This window comes from Melanotaenia boesemani, chromosome 16, assembly GCF_017639745.1.
Source record: "Melanotaenia boesemani isolate fMelBoe1 chromosome 16, fMelBoe1.pri, whole genome shotgun sequence".
NCBI lineage: Eukaryota > Metazoa > Chordata > Actinopteri > Atheriniformes > Melanotaeniidae > Melanotaenia > Melanotaenia boesemani.
This window is the reverse complement of record NC_055697.1, coordinates 14,541,618-14,558,304: the sequence shown is the minus strand read 5'-3', so window position 1 is coordinate 14,558,304 and position 16,687 is coordinate 14,541,618. Positions and strand designations below refer to the sequence as shown.

The 16,687-nt window shown below is 39.2% G+C and overlaps 1 protein-coding gene across 26 annotated transcripts in view; it reads right to left on the bottom strand.

Moving 5' to 3' along the window:
* LOC121655283 (neurexin-1a) overlaps positions 1 to 16,687 on the bottom strand; it is a 275,419-nt gene that overhangs the window by 137,651 nt on the left and 121,081 nt on the right. For all 26 annotated transcript variants that reach the window (XM_042009831.1, XM_042009843.1, XM_042009845.1 and 23 more), the window contains 3 exons: positions 16,503 to 16,664; positions 10,862 to 11,303; positions 3,712 to 4,095 (listed from right to left, as the gene is read on the bottom strand). In XM_042009831.1, coding sequence (XP_041865765.1) covers positions 3,712 to 4,095; positions 10,862 to 11,303; positions 16,503 to 16,664 — 988 coding nt within the window. The remainder of the gene's footprint in view (positions 1 to 3,711; positions 4,096 to 10,861; positions 11,304 to 16,502; positions 16,665 to 16,687) is intronic.

Sequence of the window (16,687 nt, the reverse complement as noted above, 5' to 3'; positions counted from 1 at the left end):
TATGTAGTAGCTGTATTTAGCCACCGGGTGGTACACCATGCATGGATAAGTGAGAGCTGGGGTAATTCTTTTGACAGCTCCTCAGCCTGCTGGTGCCTGCTTCAGCCTACCAGCGCAGAGGCAATCTGGAGCCATCAAAACAGCTGGCAGCCCGCCAGGGCCCATCCGTACCACTGCTCCCACTCACACTCTCACTAGTGCCAGTCTCATACACAAGAGCAGAGACAGCCAGAGAAACAGAGTTGGACAGACAAGCTGAGACATCAGAAGACACTCAAGTGTTAGAAGGCAGGACAAGAGGTCACAGTGGTAGAATTTTTTGGAGGTCTTAATTAGAAAGCTCTTTCAGTCACAGAATGATGTGTTTTCTGCTATTGTTTCCAAAAGAAAGTCAGCAGAGATTATATCTTTCCAAATCCAAGAGCACTGTTTGCATAAGTAATTATCTTCCTGAAGAGAAACAATCTGTATCCCTTCTCCACTCCACCTCCTTGATGTAGTATGCCCTAATTCCTGTCAAGTCATTAGCTACTGTGGAAATGCATGTTTAAAGTCTAAATAGCTTAGAAAAGTCTAACTGACACATTAATCAGAACTGAAAATAATCAGCTTCATTCACACATTATCTGAGGTATTTTCTCTCTCAAATGAAGTATTATATTGCCTTTAATCATATCTTTAGCATTGGTGACTAATGAATGGATTCATATTTGTCACAAGGCTGAATAAACAGTATTTTTAATAATTAGACTGTTTGTAATACTGTTCCTTTAATCTCTTAATTTAACTGTGTACTTTCTCCAACTCAGTTTGTGTCAGCATTCAATCATATCATTAAAATCTTAACCACTATCCGTTCACACCTTAATAATGTTCCATAAAGTAAAGAGCACAGGGCAATGACACAACACACGTGGAGCTGACACATTTCAGTGCGTGGGTTGAGATACATTGCAGCTTGAGTTAATTTTTTTCAGATGACAGCACCAGTCCCTGCTGTTGCTCCTGCACAGATGTGTCACACTGTGATAATGGTGTCACATGACTGGGTTCTTTTTGACATTTACCTTGATTATGCATACAATTTGCTCTTTTTTTCACTCGATTGCTGTTATTATCTTGTTGAGATGTCATGACTTGAGACTGGATATGCTGCTAAAAGATAAGAATTCATATCTCAGCTGAGTTCTCAAAGGCTATTAATAAATTTCAAGTTAATACTGAAATTCCCTTTGCTGAATGCACTTTACATCCAGCATATTTATTCACTCAGTGCAATTATGTAAATAAGCATTAAGTTCAAATTTTTGAATAACTGCCTGAGAGCAGACCATGTTTGCAAGTGAGGGATTCAAAATGCAACTGGCTATGGTTTTAAATAAACCAGGTTTCAGTTAATTAAGTCAAAGTGCTTGTTTTGCTTGAAAAGACCAGTTAAGCGTATAGAAAACCAGCACCATGGTAAAATTTGCTGTCATTCAAACACAAACGTGTCAATTCTTTTAGTTTAATGAAAAAACAAAAACAAAACAAAAAAAAAAAAAAAAAAAAAAAAAAAAAAAAGAAAGAAGAAGATAATTTCTTTGTACTACGTGCTTTTAAAAAAGACAGCTGTCATGGTAACCCCCCAAAACAAACAAACAAAAAAAAAAATAAATAAATAAAATAAAAAATAAATAAATCAAACAAATAGTTAAGTACAGAAACTTCAGAGATTTGTGTTATTTGAAAGGTGTTAAAAGAATTTCTGTTTTTAAGGCAGATATCAAATCAGAAATCAGAGACACAGTAAGTTTGACTATCTAAGGGGAGCAAAGGCAACCTCCCCCATAACACTGCAATATTATTAATAGTCCTAATATGCAGCATTAGCTTTGGACTAGCAACTAGCTTGCTAACTGTTCTGCTCCGGATGCCAACATTTGTATAACTTAAGCTTTCTATTCACACAGTAGCGTAACAATGACAACAAGGAAAACGAACTCAGTTTTTTGAGGAGTGGCCCTAAAAATGTGGGACAAATGCAGACCTGGCAACCCATTAGCAAAGTCAGCAGTGCATCATGAAGATCCAAGGGCAGCACATCTACTCAAAAAAAAAAGGCTTTGTGGTTTAATTTTGTGCAGAGCTGCAGTTACAGTACCATGATGTGATGTTTAGAATCAGCACCAACAGATAATAATAAATACACTAATACACAGATTCCAGATTGAAGTCTCTTGCTTACCCTAATGCTCACACTGCACCAGTGTATGTCTGCTGAGTGACAGTGGGACATATCCACCATAACAATGCAAGTTTTACCATTTAACAGAAGCTCGAAGGTAACAAAAACATTAAATAACTGCAGCATGATTTGGGATCTCACATCTAAGTAGTTTGCTTTGATAAAAATAAACACCGCTCATTTTGCCTGCGTGTTTCATGTAAGCTGATCTGAGATCTGTTAATTAGAGTGTCAGTGAGGAAAGAACGCTGATCATTTTTAAGTGAATTTTGAGACTTAATTTTATTTACTAGCTGATATAATTATTAATGTGTGGCTTGGTGATTATCATTAACATTAACATTAACATAGTATAAAGTAATTTACATAATAAACAGATGATCCTCGCTTAGTTTTGTAATAAATAGCCAAGTTGTTGCAGACAAGAGAAAGTAGCAGGTTTTTAAGAAAAGCACCCAATAGACAAAGACAAATTCTCGTAATCATTGTGGATAACTCTAATAGCTTTTGTGTTATTGTAAAAAATACAAGATTATGACTAAAACTCAAAATATGAGCTTCTCGTATGTTGAATCATTGTGGCCTTTAGGGGGACGCCATTAAGTTTTATTTTAGGAGGTCATTCAGTTTTGGTCCACAATCACTTTAAATGTATTCACATAAAAATGAGAACAAATGCAGGAAGTTTCCAAATACTGGTTATAAAGTCAAAGTCTTAACACTTGCTGCATGAAATAGTGAGGAGGAACTTTGCAAACTGTTTAATTTTCCCATGAGTACCAATGAAATCTCTGCCTGCCATAAAATGAATTACTGCAGGGTCATGGGTAAGTCTGCTACAGCTAAGACATGGAGCTTTAAGATTTCAATGTGCGACACACTCTTCTCCAATTTCTCTTCTCTAGAGGAGACACAGATAAGTATTCTGCACCAGGTCTGACCATGAGCGAATGGTTTGATGAGGCAAACGGTTAGCAGAAGACAGCCAATTTACAGGCTAGTGTGCATGGTGGACGTGACCAGCAGTGTCTCAGTGGTGCATCAGTTACCTGTCACTCAACATAGTCCAACATCAGTCCTACATATCCTGGCTCATTCTGTCTGCCTCTTGTGGATACCCATCTCTACAAGCACACTTTCTTTACTGCCTAATATTGCTTTCCATGTTCTTCTTTAGAGCAGTTCTGTTCAGTTTAGACAAAAAAGACCTCCTGACCAGCTTTGTCTGTTGACACTGCTAGGCCTCAGCTTGAAAGAAGCTCACAATAGACAAAGAATAATGTATTTAAAGTAGATATAATAGGTAAACAGCATAGCAAAAATGGGAATGCTTTTACCTTCTGTGAGAGTTATTGTGTTAAAATGTGTTCATGACGACACTACACGCAACATCTCACAGTCACAAGTCTATGCACACAAGACCCACATTGAAAGAGGAATAACAAACAGGTAGACACAATTAGATGAGTCAAAATTAGTCATACCTCTTTCGCAGGAACGTCCCAGGTATCCAGTCCCAGAGCAGTCACAAACATAACGGTTCCAACCCTCTCTGCAGATCCCGTTGTTTTGGCAGGGGTTGCTCAAGCACTGTTTGGGAAGCTCTTTAGAGCATGAGGGTTTGACCCCAGCAGCTTTCTGGACCTCTGCCAGGCGTCGGACATCCTTACTCTGTCCATCAATGAATAAATCTCGAATGCAGCCCACGTAGCCATAGTTGAGCAGTGCTGTCCACACCTCAGTGGGGAACACAAGCCCTATTTTGTTCTCTGGCAGACCACCAAGGTAAAGATTGTCATCCAAGTCCAGGATCTCACTTTCCCCAGGGGCTGTGTAGGCAGTACGCAGAGTATTGATAGAGATGGTACCTAAAAAGAAATAAATATGAATAAATGAATTATATAAAGATAGTTGCAGAAGTTTTTTTTTTTTTACCTACTGTAAGGTTATTAGCCATGTAGAGCAATTAAAGCACTTACTGATGTTTTTAGATGCTAATAAGACCTGCATTTCCCACAGAAACAAAGGCATCCAAAATTGGCCCATTTAAAATGGTTTGATGAAGAAATTTACCTAATTAGGGTTATACATCTGGACTGGGTCAGGATTTTCTTCATTTAGAATGAGTGATGACTGTTGATAAGAGACATTAATCACAGGGCAGCTAGTCTATTAGTAGACTAATCTGGGATCCCAAGGAGTATCCTTTCCATTTTCCATGGATTTCCCATAATAAATCTCCTTTATCTATAAAGTAATGGACATAAAGGAATGGAGAGGGAAAGAAAAATTGTTGACACTTCTATCATTTTAGCCTTTACAGTCACACATACACACACCTCACCCAAAAAAAAAAAAAAAAAAAAAAGAAGAAGCTAAATCGTAACCATCTTTTTGAGCTTGATTAACGGACTGCAGGCTGTGTTTTTTCACCCTGTTTCTCCTTCTGTTTGCCTCTCTAACACATAAACCTGCAATGGGGGTTTGTGTGTTTCACCACCATGATTTATCACTCTCATTCAGGTTTAATTCTCGATCTGGAGCACGGTAAACAACAGAGGACATGACTGGACTATAAAACTGTGGAAAAGGAAGCCCTAACTGTGAGACTCAGACTGGGTGATTAATTTGTATATGGATCTGTTACTCTCAGTGCAGGAGCCATTGTGGAGTTTAATTAATGGCGGCTGCCTCCACTGCCCGCATCTTTGTCCAGTAATCTATATACCATGCTGCTGAGGATTTGCGCAGGCAACAACCTGCTGAGAGCGGCAGAGAAATGGCAGGCTAAGGGTGCTGAAAAACACAATTGCCATAAAGTCATGATTTACATTTTGAGTGGCAGATGCATGTCATGGTAGATATGAAAGAGCTATTAGTTGACTGCTTCAGGCGAAATAGCAAGAGTCCAAACTGCTTGTATGTGGGATTGGAGCATAGCTTTGTCACTGTCGATGTTTGGAACAAGCCTTGAGCTACACATGAATTTTCAGCAGGAATGCCTTGCATATTTTACAGACAAATTAGAGATTAAATGGGGCATTTCACATTTCATTACAACTTCCATTAACATGCACGAATGTACATATCACAAGTAATTATAGATATAATAAATATCTCCATTTCTTTTTCTTCTAATTAATAGCCATTTTTTTCTTTCCTTTGTGTTTGTGCTGTTTTTATAATTTATGTCCATATATCCGATATGCTAATAATTTCTATTATATATGTTCTTTCTAGTCAAGGTGAGTCAGCTTTCTTGCAAAAGTGCCTCAGAGAGACAGCTAAGGACCAAGTGCACAATGATTAACCTGGTGCATGGTAACATGTTCCAGCTCTCTTCTCGGGGTCTTGGCCCCAGGCATCTGTTCCAGCATTTTCCTGCCACCACCCACTGCCCCTACTCATTCCAGCCACAGCTGTTGAGACTTCCAAGCTTTGCACACTTGGCATGGGCCACCCGTCATGCAGCCAGAACAGCTCCCTTCTGGTTATATTTAACGAGCTCACTACATCAAACTCATTAGAGAGAAAACTTTTCTCAGAGTAGAGCAGGTGCCACTCTGAAGAACGAACACCAGTATCGTCACCGGGAATTGTGAAAGAACAGTCTCAGTTTTGATGGATCCCATCCTATGGCACTAGGAAGTGGCTCGGTACATTGTTAATAATACATTAACAAAGTAAATACTGAATGGGTTGTCATCAGGCCAATGGCCTCTTTAAATCTTTGGGTATCTGTACTTACTGGAAGTATTATTACAGTCATAAACAAGGACAGCGTAAATCTACAGTAAGCATGTCTGTCTAAACTGATGCAACTGGGAGACAAAGGAAGGATGTCATCATCTCTGAGGCATCTGCTCAGAGTGCTCACTTGTCAAAGTCCTGTAAGGAAGTGTGTAAACACCATCAAACTATGTTAAGTCAGAAGGCAGTACATAATGCTATGGGGATATGAGCCATTGTCATGCTTGCAGCATGAGAAACAGCATATACACACACAGCAGGACTTTCTATGTCTGTAACATTATTCATAGCCAAAAGGAGTAGGGAACAAATGTGTCTTTGCAAATGCTACTAAGCATAAAAAGAGGAGATACCAAACAAGATGAATGTAGTGATAAAGATAGCAGAAACAAGCTGAGAGGGGTCTATGATGACAGATAAGAGAGCAGATACAGTAATGCAGCAGCAAATAATCTAGTAAGAAAAAAGAAAGTACAGTAAAGATGAAGACATAAATAAACAAATGGGAATTGATTATCATCAGCATTCCAACCAGACTCAAAACACATTTGACCATCTTTCTGTTGCTCCTTCTTCATAGGCTGACCCATATGTAGCACTCTTTCATCAAACCTGAACACAGGGGTCCAAATGACAGCTGAAATCTCACACCTTCTGCATCAGCAGCTTGGTTCAACTTGGTATGATGTCCCCTAACCCCACTCACACATTCCCAAAACATGTTAGACAGGGGATTACTGCAATCCAGTTAGGGCGATATGGCCAAATCTCTCTATGTGATTGGATTCTCTGTAGAGAGAGAAGCTTGTAAGTTGGCTGTGAGGATGGGGAATGTGTTTTCTATGTGTGTGTGGAAGCAGGAATCCATTTACTTCTCATGCATGTTTGTGTTTGAAGTAGTGGTGTGTGTACCCCAGCAGGAATGTCTGTGTAATATCCCTGATGAGTGACCTGCAGCACCCCCAGCCCAGAAGCCCTCACTTGAAAGCAAGAGTATCTTAGCGTCTCTAATGCATTGAGGTTAAAAGATGCTTTCTGAACGCAAGAGTCCATTTGCAAGCTTGCTTCCTGTCAAAAGAGCCAGCTAAACTAAATAGGGCAGGGATCATTATCCGCCATTGTCACAGCTGCAGGAAGTGTTGCACATGGAGGACCACACTGTAGATAATTATGTCTAGCTGTTGTGTTGCATTTTTGTAATGAGTGATGTGCTTGGTGGTGTGTATTAATATAACATCTGACACACAGATGAAATTCTGAGGAAGCCATATGTTTCATGACTCATACTCTCAAGGGACTTGTAAATTCTTTTCTTACTTTTTAAAATTACTTTCATTCAATCAAATATTAAAAAGTATAAGAAATGGGCAGTGAGGTGTGGAGCAGCACGTACAAGCCGGGCTACCATTATTTCATTAATTGGCAGTGCACATTTGAAGTCCAAATATTGGTTGGAGGTTGTTATATTCATTTATGCTCCAAGCTAAGTTTTTATTAAATATAAATTAGCCAATAATTTAGGGAAATACAAATCTAAATGTATAAATCTCCACTTATAAAAGCCATTGTGAAAGTTTTCATATCACTCCATTTGGGCAAATCTGCTATTTAATGCACCATTAAAATTACATGCATCCCGAGGGAAAGAAACTCATATGAGGCCTATTCAGTACAAAGGACCGGCAAAAATTTCAGTTCTTTCATTTGAGGTGAAGTGTATACATCATTACACAACATAAACATTAGTGCTTTGTCGAGTTCAAATATAGCTCAAGATGCAAGATTTAAGAATTTAGACGACTCCATAATTAGCCCAAATTAAAGGGTGCAGAAATAAACTAGCACTGCAAAATTTGAAAACTGCTTTCTAACATGAAACACTATGTAAAACTGTCATGCTGTCTGTAGCTATTTTAGCCATTTTGTTGCTCCTCTCACATGGGAAGTCATCATATTCCAGAGACCTTTTATGTCCCCTTTACACTCCAGTACATAAGTGTTGATGCCTTAGACTTGAGAAAATGGAAGAAAAGTTACTCCGAAATGTCATTAGCGCAAACCTCAGCACAGCAACATGCAGTAGCTGTCTTAGTCCTGGGAGAGACCACCTCCTGTTTCCATGGAAACTTAGGCAGGGTAGAACAGCAAGTAGAAAGAGCTTGACGGGAGAGCTTGAGGTTGTGTGTGCATGTGAGCATGTGGGGGTGGATGATACAGGGGGTACTAGACAGATAATGAACAAAATTAGCAAGACAGTGCATTTCTTACAGTTTGGTCTACCATAACTAAATGTTGTAGATTTACGTTAATTGAGAAGTTACCAATAGTTTTCTTCTTTAACTGAGTTCAATGAAATCCACTCGATGTATATTTCTCCATACGACCTTAATATTTCTTCAATTAAAGATTTATGGGTGGATTAGTGAATGAACTTAATCATTACTTAAACAGTGTATCAAGCTCAGTTTAGACCTACATCCCCATGCTATTTTGGGGGGTAATGAAACAGTTAATCTAATTTCCACCTCTTGATATAGAGTGGAAAACATGGTCAAGGGGTATATCTAATTTGCAGCATGCCATTGCAAGGCTCTGGCTCTAAGCTCACACTAACAAATTGCTGCTTAGATAAGCAAATCAACAGGGAACAGAGCAGGGCAACCTGAGGCTTAGAGGACACATTGTGAAAGGGGTTATTTTGTGGCAAAAATATATCTAGGATTGAGACATATGACTACTATCTGAAGCTGTGCTACTGCTATCAGAACTTGTTTTTGCATCTAAGGTGCTCAAATGTTTACAATGATCCTTCGGTGCTGACGTGGTGGCAGCCCTTGTATGGTGAAGGGTATTTTCTTCTCTCTGAAAATATAACTGTGACAGCAGTACTTTTGTTGCAGTTAAATAATTCATACAGATGGTGCACAGCAGAGCTACTTCTCAAGATTTCTGCTGAATGCTAAATTACACAGTATGCAGAAATCTAAATTTGCCAGTCAGAGTACAAGCTTGTTCTTCACCACAGACAAGCATGCAGACATGTATACATACAGCGGTTCTGGTGGAGGATGTAACAAGCAGCAAATAAAGGCCCAATCCCATTACATAATGTTATCCCAAAGTTTACCGCACTGACTGCAAATCAGAAAACTAGAGGGACTGGCTCACTGACCAGGCTAGCTATTATTAGCAGTACAAGTTGATAACAGTGTGTTTGTATGTTTGCACAAACAAAAACTGTTAATATGTTTACTGATGGAAGTTTGACAGTTCAATGGATGTGACTACTTCAGTGGGACACAAACTGAAAGATGTGCAAATAAGTAGTTTGTTATTGCCATCAATCGCAGAAATGTTAGATTGTGAGGTTTGCGTTGATGATGTTCTTCCAACTTACTGAATAAGAAATCAAGTGAAGTTCCACTTGATTTTTCCTACTGGGAATTTATAGTTGAAATGAAAAGCACACACTTACAATGATCAACAACACCATCACTTTAAATATATAAACAAAGTAAGAAAAGCAATGCAATGAAGAGATGGAAGAGAGGTCCAGATTTCTCTGGAAGATATCAACAGGTCGGGTTAAGTAATCATTGTAACGGGTTCTGGTGGGTTGCATTGTCTGTACATACCTCTGTACCGAAGTAGGAGCCACTGTTGTGCAAAAGACTATTGTTAACATTTGTGCTCTCTTTTATCTGGGCATAATTTTATCAGTTCAGCATGGGCAAGTACTTTCAAATTCATACACAGACATGAAGCATCTAGGACATCTGTAAATACTACACAGTATGTTACATCATGCTGTCCTCTGCACATGCGTGTTCACTTCACATACTGTTCAAACTTAAGCGTGATGAAGCTGTTACGGCCCGTGCTTGTCAGAGACAGCTGTGGCCGTTTATATTCTGATTAGGGGCGGCAGAGCGCTGCCTGGAGTGGCTAAGGCTAGCGCCTTTGTCCCCGCCCCTGTGTGACTGGCACTCCTCTGGACCAGTCAGGCTGCAGCTCATGGGGAAGCTCCGGCTGAAAAAGGCTGCAGCTGAGGCAGGTCTGGAGGGGGAGAAGCCAGAATGGCTTCGGCCGCTCTCCTCCTCATGTTGTGCACCGGGTGTGTGTGTGTCGCGACCACCTCCTTTTCCACAATGGGTGCTTACAGTGTTTAGTCTTGTGGTTAAGTTTACTTTATGGTGATAGTTTTAGGGCTGGGCTAGCTCAGCGTTTTATTGTGTTGTGACGACGGTCACGTTAGGTTATGGGCCTGCTGCTTTTGTTTGGTTGTAGTTTCCTCACCGGGGTGCTTGCACAGAAGCTTGCACTGAAATTATAACGTGAGCGACCACGCAAAAAAATTGGATTTCATTAAAAAAATCTGATTTTCACATTAAGACCTACAATGTGAACATAGCTTTTGTGGTACGTATAATCGACATATGGTTGACTAAGAGAAGATGGGACATAAGTACAGTACTGTTGTAGTTAGCCACATGCTAGTTAGTATTTATAACATCAGGGACTTTTGTAGAATTAATATGTCACAAATTAGAAACATGTCATTTGAGAACTTTAATAAACTATCATTAGCACTGATCATGTGATAACGTAAGGAATTGTGTCTGAAGTGTGCCTCTGAAAAATCTCCCTTTGAATGTCATGGACCCCTGTCATTTAACCAAACCCTTCTATGTTTAGAAAGATTAAGTGTGTTTTAGCCCTTGTCATGAACCCACATAACTGGTAAGGCTAAGTTGTAATGGCAAGAAGTGGAATTAGATTGGGCTGAAGAATTGGGCCAAATTGAGCTTTCTTCAAATTTGTGTTTTTTTTTTTTTTTTTTTTGTGAGGTGCATTTTATCTATAGATATTCTTTATGGCCTTTACCTGATCTTCCATCTCGCTGGAAGTCCACATGGTACCACTCGCCATCATTAACCTTCTTATTCACTGCCTTTGTCTTTGTGGTTCCCGAGCCCATGTCTAGGAGCAAGTACAGATGGCCATCCAGCATCTCAATGGCAAAAAAGTCCACTTTAAAAGTTTGGGGGCTCTTAGAATCCTTTGGCTGCTGCTTAGGCTTGCCATGACTGAATAAGAGAAGGCCGTTGGGCTCTGTGGTGCGGAAATCAAAAGAGATGGATCCCGTCTTCTTGGCATTCCACTTGTTGAGAATGATAAAAGATTCAGGAGTCTCAAAAGTGATGGGGTCCAGCGTGGCCACATTCTCACACTTGAAGGCCACGGTACCATGGATCTTCATCTTGGGATCACCCTGCTTAGCCAGTCTGGACAACTCGAGTCTCACATCGTTGTTTTTGTACACAACCTGAATTGGGAGCAGAGACAGCAAGTTATTTCTCCAGTCATGCATGTACTAAAAAACATAAAACAGACTTACAGAATGTAAATGGACATTGTGGACATCATGAAGAACAGCAGTTGTCCATTTGACTTTTCTTCCTGAGGACAGTGTGTCATACACTGGGTTTGCTTGCCTCAACCATTGGCCAACTTTGTGACACTGCACCTATGCATGAGGAGCTGCATCTATGTGGCACCAAATGTCACTCACATCACCTTGTTTTTTTTTGCTGTCAAGTTGAAGCCTTCACAAGAAAGTGCACAGTGTACTCTGACTTGGTGAGGAGTAAAGAAAAGAGACATGCATGTTCACTGTTACTGTAGCTCCACTGCCAACTAAAGGAAGAGATATCCTGTATATACAATACAAGGGTAATAAAGGTTGAGTAAAATATCAGGTAGTATCTCTTGGGGACTCTATGTGAGAAGTGAAAAGGAGAGTGATAAATCTAAACTAGTGCACTGATTGCAGGTGTGGTGTAAAGTGCTGATTAAGGCTCTGGTTGGAGCCTGTGATTATAATAAAAGTGGGCAGATGATGGATATGCCCATTTAGAGCAAGGTTAAAATAAGTGCATGAACTCACTCATACACACTGCAACATTCAGTATTCCACACACAATTTAGAAAAATGACTAAATGATTGTCTTTATTTTTTCATTCAGAGACTAACAACAGGGCCTAACAAAATGAGGTACATTGGAGCTGTAGCTCTGGTCTGTTGTAGAGGTAAGTAAGGAAGTGAGAGAACCTATTGCCGTTCAATACCCACTTATATAAGTATCACTGTTACATAAACTAGCACAAGTACGAACTAGTTTAATTTGCTGTTGTTTGTGTAATTGGTCATTTAATGAAGCTCATCTTTTATTTCTTGTTTTAATACTTAAAAAAACATAACAGGAGTCATACACAAAACTTTTATAAATACTTTGGAAGGTTTAAGTGAAAAGAAAAAAAAAAAAAAAACCATCACAATATCACTAAAGACTTAAAAGGATACCTGTATCTGTATAGAGGCACACTTAATGGCACACTGTGTAAAAGTCAATCTACTGAAGCACTCCTGTAATTGGCAACAGTCTAGCAAAGAAATAAATAAATAAACTGAGTCAACCATAACCTTGTCATTATCCAATCTTTATAATGAGAGCGTGTCTGCTACAGTTGTGCAGCTGTATAGCAAAGATCTCCCCTTCTAGTTATATCCTATTTTCATATGAGAAACTAATTAACATAAGTGAATACCAAAATGAGTCATTGAAACAGTGTGCCCATTGTTTTTTCACCACAGCAATGTGCCAATCAATTTGCAAAGTACGTTTTTTAAGACTAAGACCTTATAGCAGATACAACTAAAATGCACCAACTATCGAGCAAGAGCACAGTAAATGATCTTTTTCACACAGCTCGCGCTACTAACTGGTAGATAAGGTTCTCTCATAATGGATAGCCACATTAGGACTGCACCATGTGTATGTGTTTACATAAATAGTTGTAATGGTGTATCTACATAGCTGTCATTGAGCCAAATCAAATGAGTTACAGCTGGTGAAAACACTAGCATTGTTTTTTTGTTGTCATGCTAACCTAAAATCAGGGACACCTCCGATGGGATTGCATTTACATGGAGCATCATGTTTATCACTAAGTCAGGTCTACTACGTGTAACTGTTCAGGTAGCTGGAACATCTGAATGAGTTCAGCTCATCCTTAATTTCTCTAAATGCTTTGACTGACTGTATCAGACTGCATTTTACTACAAGAAAATTAAGAAATGTTTTTCCCTACATTTTTGTACGCTCTTTATAAAGACAGAAAAAAAAAATGAATGGCTCAGAATGTTCCTAAATATGACTAAAATGAAATGAAAGTGGATTTAAAAAGGTTGTTTTACAAGAACCCCCCATGTAAAGAAAGAATTTAAAAAGGAGATAAGGGATAAATGACATCACTGCCAGCTGGACATGAGTCATGCAGACTAAGTAAAAAGAACAGACACAGCCAGTAAACCCTAATCAATTTTCTTTTTATATAGGCAAGACAAAGGGCACCTTTAGGAGTTAAAGAAGCTTTAGCCTGAGCTATGCCTGGTACTGCACTACTAGTGCTGCACTAATTTGTCATCAAACCAGGGCTGTGACAACTGAGCTATTACTGCACCACCGTTTGTTTTGCCATCAGAACCAACAGGCAGGCGTGGCAGCTCAGGCTGGAATCTACACACAAATACTGCAACAAGCCACTTGGAGACAAGCCATCAATCAGAGCCCATTGCACATGCTATTAAATCACAGCTCATATGCTATCACAACAGAGTCAGAAGCTGACCTGAGAGGCGAATTCTGTCTATTTCTACAGTGTCGGCTTGGATTATGTGTAGAGATTACCAGAAGTTGTAAGTTATTTGTAAATTTTGTGGAAATTTATACTTGAAATCTTAATGATTGATTTTATCTGATTAAGACCAAAATGTGAGCTTCTGAGTATTGCTCCTCAAAGGTTTTTAGGTTTTTTTTTGTTTGTTTTGATTTTCTTTGATTCTTAATAACCTAACGGAGCAAGCTTTTATGATCTGTCCACTTGAAGGGATGGGACAGATGTGTTTATAATTAACAAATTTCTGAACTGTTTGAGAAAAAACTGGTGTAGTTTCCTAATTGAAGGGCTCCATTTGGCACCATGAAGCTTAAACACTGCTTCATATGATACAATGCTAGACCAATAACCTGCCAGCTCACCCTTTCCCATTAGGTCATATTTTGTACTTTATAAACACCAACTTATTCAAAACACTGCAGCCTGAGTTTTAACTAGAACCAAAAACTGTGAACACGTCACTTAAATTTTAGTAAATTTCACTGGCTTCCAGTAAAGCAAAGAATTGATTTTAAACTGTTATTTATTGTTTTTAAAGCTTTGAATGGAACAGCTCCTCCTTACATCTCCGACATGTTCAATGAATACACACCAAACAGATCCTTGAGATCATCAAGTAAAGGTCTACTCTGTATTCTCAGAAAAAGTCAGAATTAGCTCATGGTGCTTTCAGTTACTACGCTCTCACTCTTTGGAATTCCCTACCACATGAACTCAGGCCCTCTACAACAGTATCTTCTTTAAATGCAGACTCAAAACATTTCTATTCTCACAAGCTTCTAGATTTTAACTGTAAAAGTTTAGTTTTTAATTGTTTAAATTTGCAAAATTTCTCTGTGTCTTGTGTTGTCTTTTTTTCTTTTTGTAATGTTGTACTATGTTGTTGAAGCACAATGAGTTTGTCGTATGAAATGTGCTATATTTAAATAAAATTGACTTGACTTGTGTTTAATTCTTCAATAGTAAACAGGGTTGCTTTACTTTGCTGTAAGGAAATTTTACAGTAGGCTACCCTGAACACGAGGTTAGCTATCGTCAGCTAAAGTCAGAAACTCATCAGGATGCCAACTCTGTTTTCTTGACTCTTTCTGGTTACTATCCGTCCGAATCCCTCTCTGTTTTTAATCTTGTTGATGCATAGCAGGCTCATATATTCAAGGCTGTGGTCTGTCAAACAGTGTGTGTCAGAGATTGTGCATTTACACGATCTCTTGTGTGTGTTCACATTTCCTAATGTCAAACTTGACCTACAGTAGCTTAAGGTTCTGTGTGTTATTAAGGAATGTGCACAAGTCTGACGGCATTTAACTATGCTTTTAATAACTGGTGTGGTCTGTGAGCTGCTCTTTAAACAACTATGAATTTCACAGGATTTGTCTTTATATTCTTAGATGACATCTGTAATTGTGTCGTAAAACTATACAAGGAATATTAAATAATCCCATGAGCAATTTAAAGATGAGAAATTTGTTCTGTCTTACTTCTCCTGGGAACTATCACAACTCTGCACTAGCTGTACAAGATTTTGAGCAATCCAATACATTGATCTGAGGACAGAGTGCAGTTGCTATGTTTAGGCAGGCCAGGAGCACGGGCAGTAGCTCAGTGGGGTGGATGTCCATGTGCTCAGGCTGAGCCATTTTCATTCCCGTTGTCACCACATCTGCAGAACCCCAGAGACACGTAGTTAACTAAGACAGTACTCTTAACAATCAGACTTTTAATGAGCTGTACATTGCAAGCAGACATGAGGTCCACACCCTGTCTGCTCATTAAACAGAACGACCTCAGACCTTTCCGAGATATTACTGAGGGTGACAGCCTCTCTTGAAGTGAGATACAATATGTAGGACACCAATGGAGTAAAAGAAGAGGCAAAAGGTAAAGGGGATGATTCAGATTTTGAATTAAAACATTAATAAATAGATCATCTTATAATACATTGGGAATATCTTCTTCCATCAACCAACAAAAACATAATAACACTGCAGGACAGCCCACAATGAAAGGGATAACTTATGAACCCTCTGATGGAGAAACTACCTCTTCCATCCCCCTCGCTTTATCTCTGGGGATAAGGGGGCACACTATACATGCTTCCTGGGTACTACATCATATAAGGGGCAAGTGACAAATGGCATAATGTACTGTAAGTTATGAGCCAGATTCAAATGGCTCATTACCCTGTAAGACATCTATGATACAGAATGTGCTGAATTCAGTTCATCATCTGAAAGCTTAAGTGTCAAACTAATGTATATTTCTGCAGCTCAGGTACCACATTTCTAGCACTTTGAAAATACATTTCTGTAAGCACATACTACATACAACTGACATCAAACATATAGCATTAAGGTTAGTCTCAGAGAGGTGTTCTGAGGTAATATTAGCCTGGCATAGAGTATTCCTCAACAATAGCGGGGTGTTAAGAGTGTCAGTTTCCTGACTGCTCATGAAAATTCAGCTCCGTGATCTCTGGATCACTGCTCCTCTTTGATGTGCACCTGACAGAGCTGTAGTAGGCCAGTGGTAAATTCAACTTCAAGACAGAGCTCTGAGTGTGTGTGTTTGTATTAAACATTTTATGTGACCTGAGAAAGTAAAGGAGGCAAAAACTGTATCAGAAAAAGTTAGCAATGAGTATATGAAGAAAGGAGGAGAAGCAAACCGAGGTAAAGTGCAGGGTTAGTGCGTGGGTAGAAGGGCCTGTTCTGGAGTCCTAAGGTGAAGCCAGCTGTATCCTGTACACCCACCAGCCCACGAGTTCACAAGAAGAGCTGTTTACCTCCTTAAGGCAACCCATGAAGTTGTTGCTAACTGGAGATCCAGGCAGGTCAGCTGTACTAGGGCTTCCACCAACATAGAAAAAGTCATCAGAGCCGAGCATGGTGTAGTCTTCTTGTGTATATCCTGTGGTGGTCAGAATTCCATCTACGGATATCGTTACCTAGAAAACAAAGCACAGGGAAA